At 34.6% G+C, this 3,719-nt stretch overlaps 1 protein-coding gene across 1 annotated transcript; it reads left to right on the forward strand.

Moving 5' to 3' along the window:
• Positions 1-2,004: 2,004 nt before the first annotated feature.
• On the forward strand, positions 2,005-3,477 carry LOC107600369 (beta-1,3-galactosyltransferase 2-like). The gene is made up of 2 exons (XM_016292242.1): positions 2,005-2,087; positions 2,421-3,477. Exons 1-2 carry the CDS (start codon positions 2,047-2,049, stop codon positions 3,475-3,477), a joined length of 1,098 nt encoding a protein of 365 aa, XP_016147728.1. The 5' UTR covers positions 2,005-2,046.
• The last annotated feature ends 242 nt before the right edge of the window (positions 3,478-3,719 follow it).

Below are 3,719 nucleotides of genomic sequence, written 5' to 3' on the forward strand. Positions count from 1 at the left end.
CATATTGATGCAATAAAAAGGTTGTGGTTCTGTCCATTTAAAGATTGTTTTTTTTGAGGACCAATGTTGTACTGAGTAGCATTTAATAAATTAATTCACTCATATTGGATTGACAGTTCTGTGCTGAACTTAAAACTCAGGTTGAGTAAAATCTTAAGTCCTGAAGCTGCACTGTAAAAATATCAAAAGTTGAGAAAACTCAAAAATCTGCTGAAGCTGGTTGCCTTAAACTTTTAAGTTTTCTCAACTTTTGATATTTTACAGCGACTTCAACTATCAAGTTTTGTCAACTTAAATTTCTAAATTATAAAAACTCCATATTTCTAGTCAACTAAACACAAAATTGGAAGTTTAACTAAAAGTTCGCTGAACTTAATATATTATGTTGATTAAACATGCACAAAAGTTTGTACAACTAATTGACCTTTAAGTTGAGTAAACTCAAAAATCTTGGTTGCCTTAAATTTTTTACAGTGTACTGGTTATTGTAGGAATACCATGACATTTTCATTTTAATAGTGTTTATTTTCCACCAGGTGGCAGAAATCTTCCACTTAAGCTTGGCAATATTTTCCTTAATTATCTCTACAAGTAAAAATAAAAAAATGCACGTTTTTAAAGTGAATTTTCCATATAGAGTTCTCATTTTATATAAAAAATATACAGAAATAAGAATAGCTTTGAGGCAAATTAATAATAAAAAACGTAAATCCCTCCAAAATTGCCTAACTAAAAAGTGAGCAATATTACATGTGTTTTTTGGGGGGAAAGTGCTCTACTGTCTCCTTTTTTTTTTTTTGCTGTTGTATTGAAAATGGGGGAGTGGGAGGAGATTTGCACTTTTTTCACTCCTGATGAGTTTGTATCCTTCCATGCACAAGCTAGTTATTGGGTTTTTGGTCAATGGCTTGTAGACAGTTTTCTGTGAGGGTTAGTGTTAGGGGATATAATATACAGGGGGCACCAACATTGATCTTGCATACCCCTCAGCAGATTTTATAGCAAGTTTATCATGTGTCAATGATGAAGACGTGTGAAATGAGCAGCACACTCTGTACTCAAGCTAAAAACAGTTTACATCCATATATTCAAAACAGTATAAAACAGTATCAAATTATAGGGACACTTTTTGATGGGTGGCCTTTGCCCCAGTACTTGAAAGGCTAGAAATGCTTCTACAGTAAAAAAGAAAAAAGCAACAAACAAAAAAAACAAAGGTAACCTAAAAAAAGTAACTTCTAAATGAACTGGTTTCATACAAATCAGAAATATATTTTAACATCACGCTGGTTGATACAGACTATAAAGAGGCTGTTTGGCACAAAGTATTTTGTGTATACAGATTCCAAACTTAAACCTGTTAATATACACATTTCATTGGATTTATTTCAAAGCCTTTAAAATACAGAATAGTATGGTTTTCTGTTATTTACCTTTCAAAGATTTTGTGCCAAAGGATTTGTGAGTCACCCATGCAGCATTCAACTCTCTTTGTTATAAGCTACAGTAATATGTGCTATGATAAAATATACATATGTAAACACATGAATATAGGTGTGTCTTTTGAAACACCAATAGCAGATTAGCAGATTTGTGTTTTGTCTTTGATAACCATAGTAGAATACCCTGAGATGACAATGTTTTCAGTGTAACCATGGTGTTGTTCTCAGTCACAAATGACAAAAAATGATCACGGTCAACTCCTGGAGAGAGACGTTGTGTTTTTAACGTGTCCATTCACATAGCACTAATAGGCAGTATAATTTATCCTGCTTTCAAAATATATTTAATTTTTAATTACTATACTAACTTATTGGAAAATCATATACTAATTTCTAAGTCAGTGACTGGCTTAGAGTAATTCAGATGATCTTCACTAATGTTCGAGGCATATGTCATAAAGGACACTGTTGTTTCCTTGTTGTGGTGGTAGAGGGGTGGAACAGGTTTTGCAAAATAAAAAAAGGTTTGATTCACTGTGTGCTTCACAATCACCGTGTGAGTTTGTCAGGGCATGGTAGTGCTTGATAATGCATATGAAATTCTATGAACAGCGGAAATATGGTGGAAGACTGTGAAAAACAATGGTAAAGTACCAATGCTTCTGTTTTAATTTGTATGATAAAGTTACTACCCACCTTTTATTTTACTGTATAGTTAACGATAATTCAATTTGTAAAATCTTTTTAGAAGTTGCATACAGATTTAGATAAGACCAGTTTTTTTCTATCCATCGTGTGCTTGAGTTGCAAAACATTAAATATAACTGAAGATTGTTGATGCTCTTATTGGATTTGTTATACTTATTTATACCTTGTACAGCATCACCGTGTGTATTAATGATAACAGAAGTTTATTTAGCTGAATGCATCAATACATGACATAACAAAAGACAAGTCAAATATTTTTTCTCTTTTTAGTCAACACCAGTCAAATAGTGATAGCAGATCTCTTCGTTCATTTGTCATATTCACCGTTTTCCTGGTCCTGTTCCTGTGCTACTACATCATCCCCAATAAATTATCAGAATCCTGGGCTTTAACCGTTGGATTATTTCTTCCAGAGAAATTTACCACTCGAGCAATCAACGTTTCGCTGAATAGAGTGTCGGCATTGACTTCTGCGGAACTGTGGAAGCCCCCGGAACCATATTATGTGGCTTACCCATACAAGTATAATTTAGTTTTGAATGAGCCAGAGAAGTGCCAGAAGGAAAACCCTTTTGTGGTATTAATGGTACCAGTAGCTCCAAGCAATACAGCTGCTCGGGACGCCGTTCGTTCAACTTGGGGATCAGAGAGGTTAGTTGGGGACAAGACTGTGAGCATATTATTTCTGTTGGGTCTCCCCACTTCAGAAGAAAGAGAAACGCTTCAACAAAATTTGCTACAGGAAAGTGAGAAGTATCATGACCTTATACAAAGGGATTTCTGGGACAGTTACTACAATCTCACCATTAAGACAATGGTGATGCTAGAATGGTTGACTGTTTATTGTCAGAATCCCTCCTACGCAATGAAAGTTGATTCTGATGTGTTTCTCAATGTGAAAAACGTAGTGAATATGCTTCTGTCTGCACCAAAGCAAAACTATATGTCTGGACTTGTGGCTAGGAACGCAATGGTACTGAGAGACCCCCATTCTAAATGGTATCTTCCAAAAACTGTTTACGACCCACCTTTATATCCACCTTACGCTCTGGGCTTGGGATATGTTTTCTCTTTAGACCTGCCAGTGAAACTTGTTAAAGCAGCCCAAATTGTCAAACCGGTTTACATAGAAGATGTATTTTTAGGTCAATGTATGACACATTTAGGGATTGCTCTGACCGATCCACCTGATGGAAGCTTGTTCAATACCTTCCCTGTAGAATACAACCGCTGCCGCTACTCAAAACTCATCGCCACAACAACACGAAGCTTGAGAGACCAAGTGGAGTTTTGGAAGGATTTACAGAGACCTGGTCCATATTGCTAAAAACAAATTATATTGTTAGATTATAGAACATTTGGGTTTTATGATGATTTTAGTTTTGTATTCTCTTTGGACAATTTTTTATTATTTTTATAAAATAATTTTTTTATAGAATTCAAAGACTGTGTATTGTATAAGAGTTTAAGTGTTTCAAGTGTTTAAACTTCTCAAATGATGTCCATGTATCAATGTCTCACACTCGATTATTCTTGTTTGAAATTAAAGCACATATTACATTATACAGA

Source organism: Sinocyclocheilus grahami, unplaced genomic scaffold (assembly GCF_001515645.1).
Source record: "Sinocyclocheilus grahami isolate Dianchi unplaced genomic scaffold, SAMN03320097.WGS_v1.1 scaffold282.1, whole genome shotgun sequence".
NCBI lineage: Eukaryota > Metazoa > Chordata > Actinopteri > Cypriniformes > Cyprinidae > Sinocyclocheilus > Sinocyclocheilus grahami.